Source organism: Pteropus alecto, unplaced genomic scaffold (assembly GCF_000325575.1).
Source record: "Pteropus alecto unplaced genomic scaffold, ASM32557v1 scaffold43, whole genome shotgun sequence".
Lineage (NCBI taxonomy): Eukaryota > Metazoa > Chordata > Mammalia > Chiroptera > Pteropodidae > Pteropus > Pteropus alecto.
In genome coordinates, this window is record NW_006435764.1 from 7334895 (window position 1) to 7335150 (window position 256).

General features: G+C 79.3%; 1 protein-coding gene across 2 annotated transcripts in view; it reads left to right on the plus strand.

Moving 5' to 3' along the window:
* The first annotated feature begins 6 nt into the window (after positions 1–6).
* EML3 (echinoderm microtubule associated protein like 3) overlaps positions 7–256 on the plus strand; it is a 9239-nt gene continuing 8989 nt past the window's right edge. For both annotated transcript variants that reach the window (XM_006911209.2, XM_006911210.3), the window contains exon 1: positions 7–239. In XM_006911209.2, coding sequence (XP_006911271.1) covers positions 218–239 — 22 coding nt within the window. In that variant the 5' untranslated portion in view covers positions 7–217. The remainder of the gene's footprint in view (positions 240–256) is intronic.

Below are 256 nucleotides of genomic sequence, written 5' to 3' on the forward strand. Positions count from 1 at the left end.
GGAGACCCTAGCCCCGGCGGGCCCCGGAGCCTGCGTCCCCCACGCAACAGCGCCCCCTCCAGGCCCTTTCCCCGAGCCCGACAGCGCCCCCGGGGGGCGGCGCGGCACCCTTGCGTGCGCGCCCCGGGGTGCTTCCCCTTCCCCTCTCCCTGGCCATGGCCCCCGCGGCTTAGACGCCTCCAACGTCGCCGCCGCTGGGAGCAAGCCTGGGGGCCGGATGGACGGGGCCGGGGGGCCCGGTGAGTACGGGGCGGGG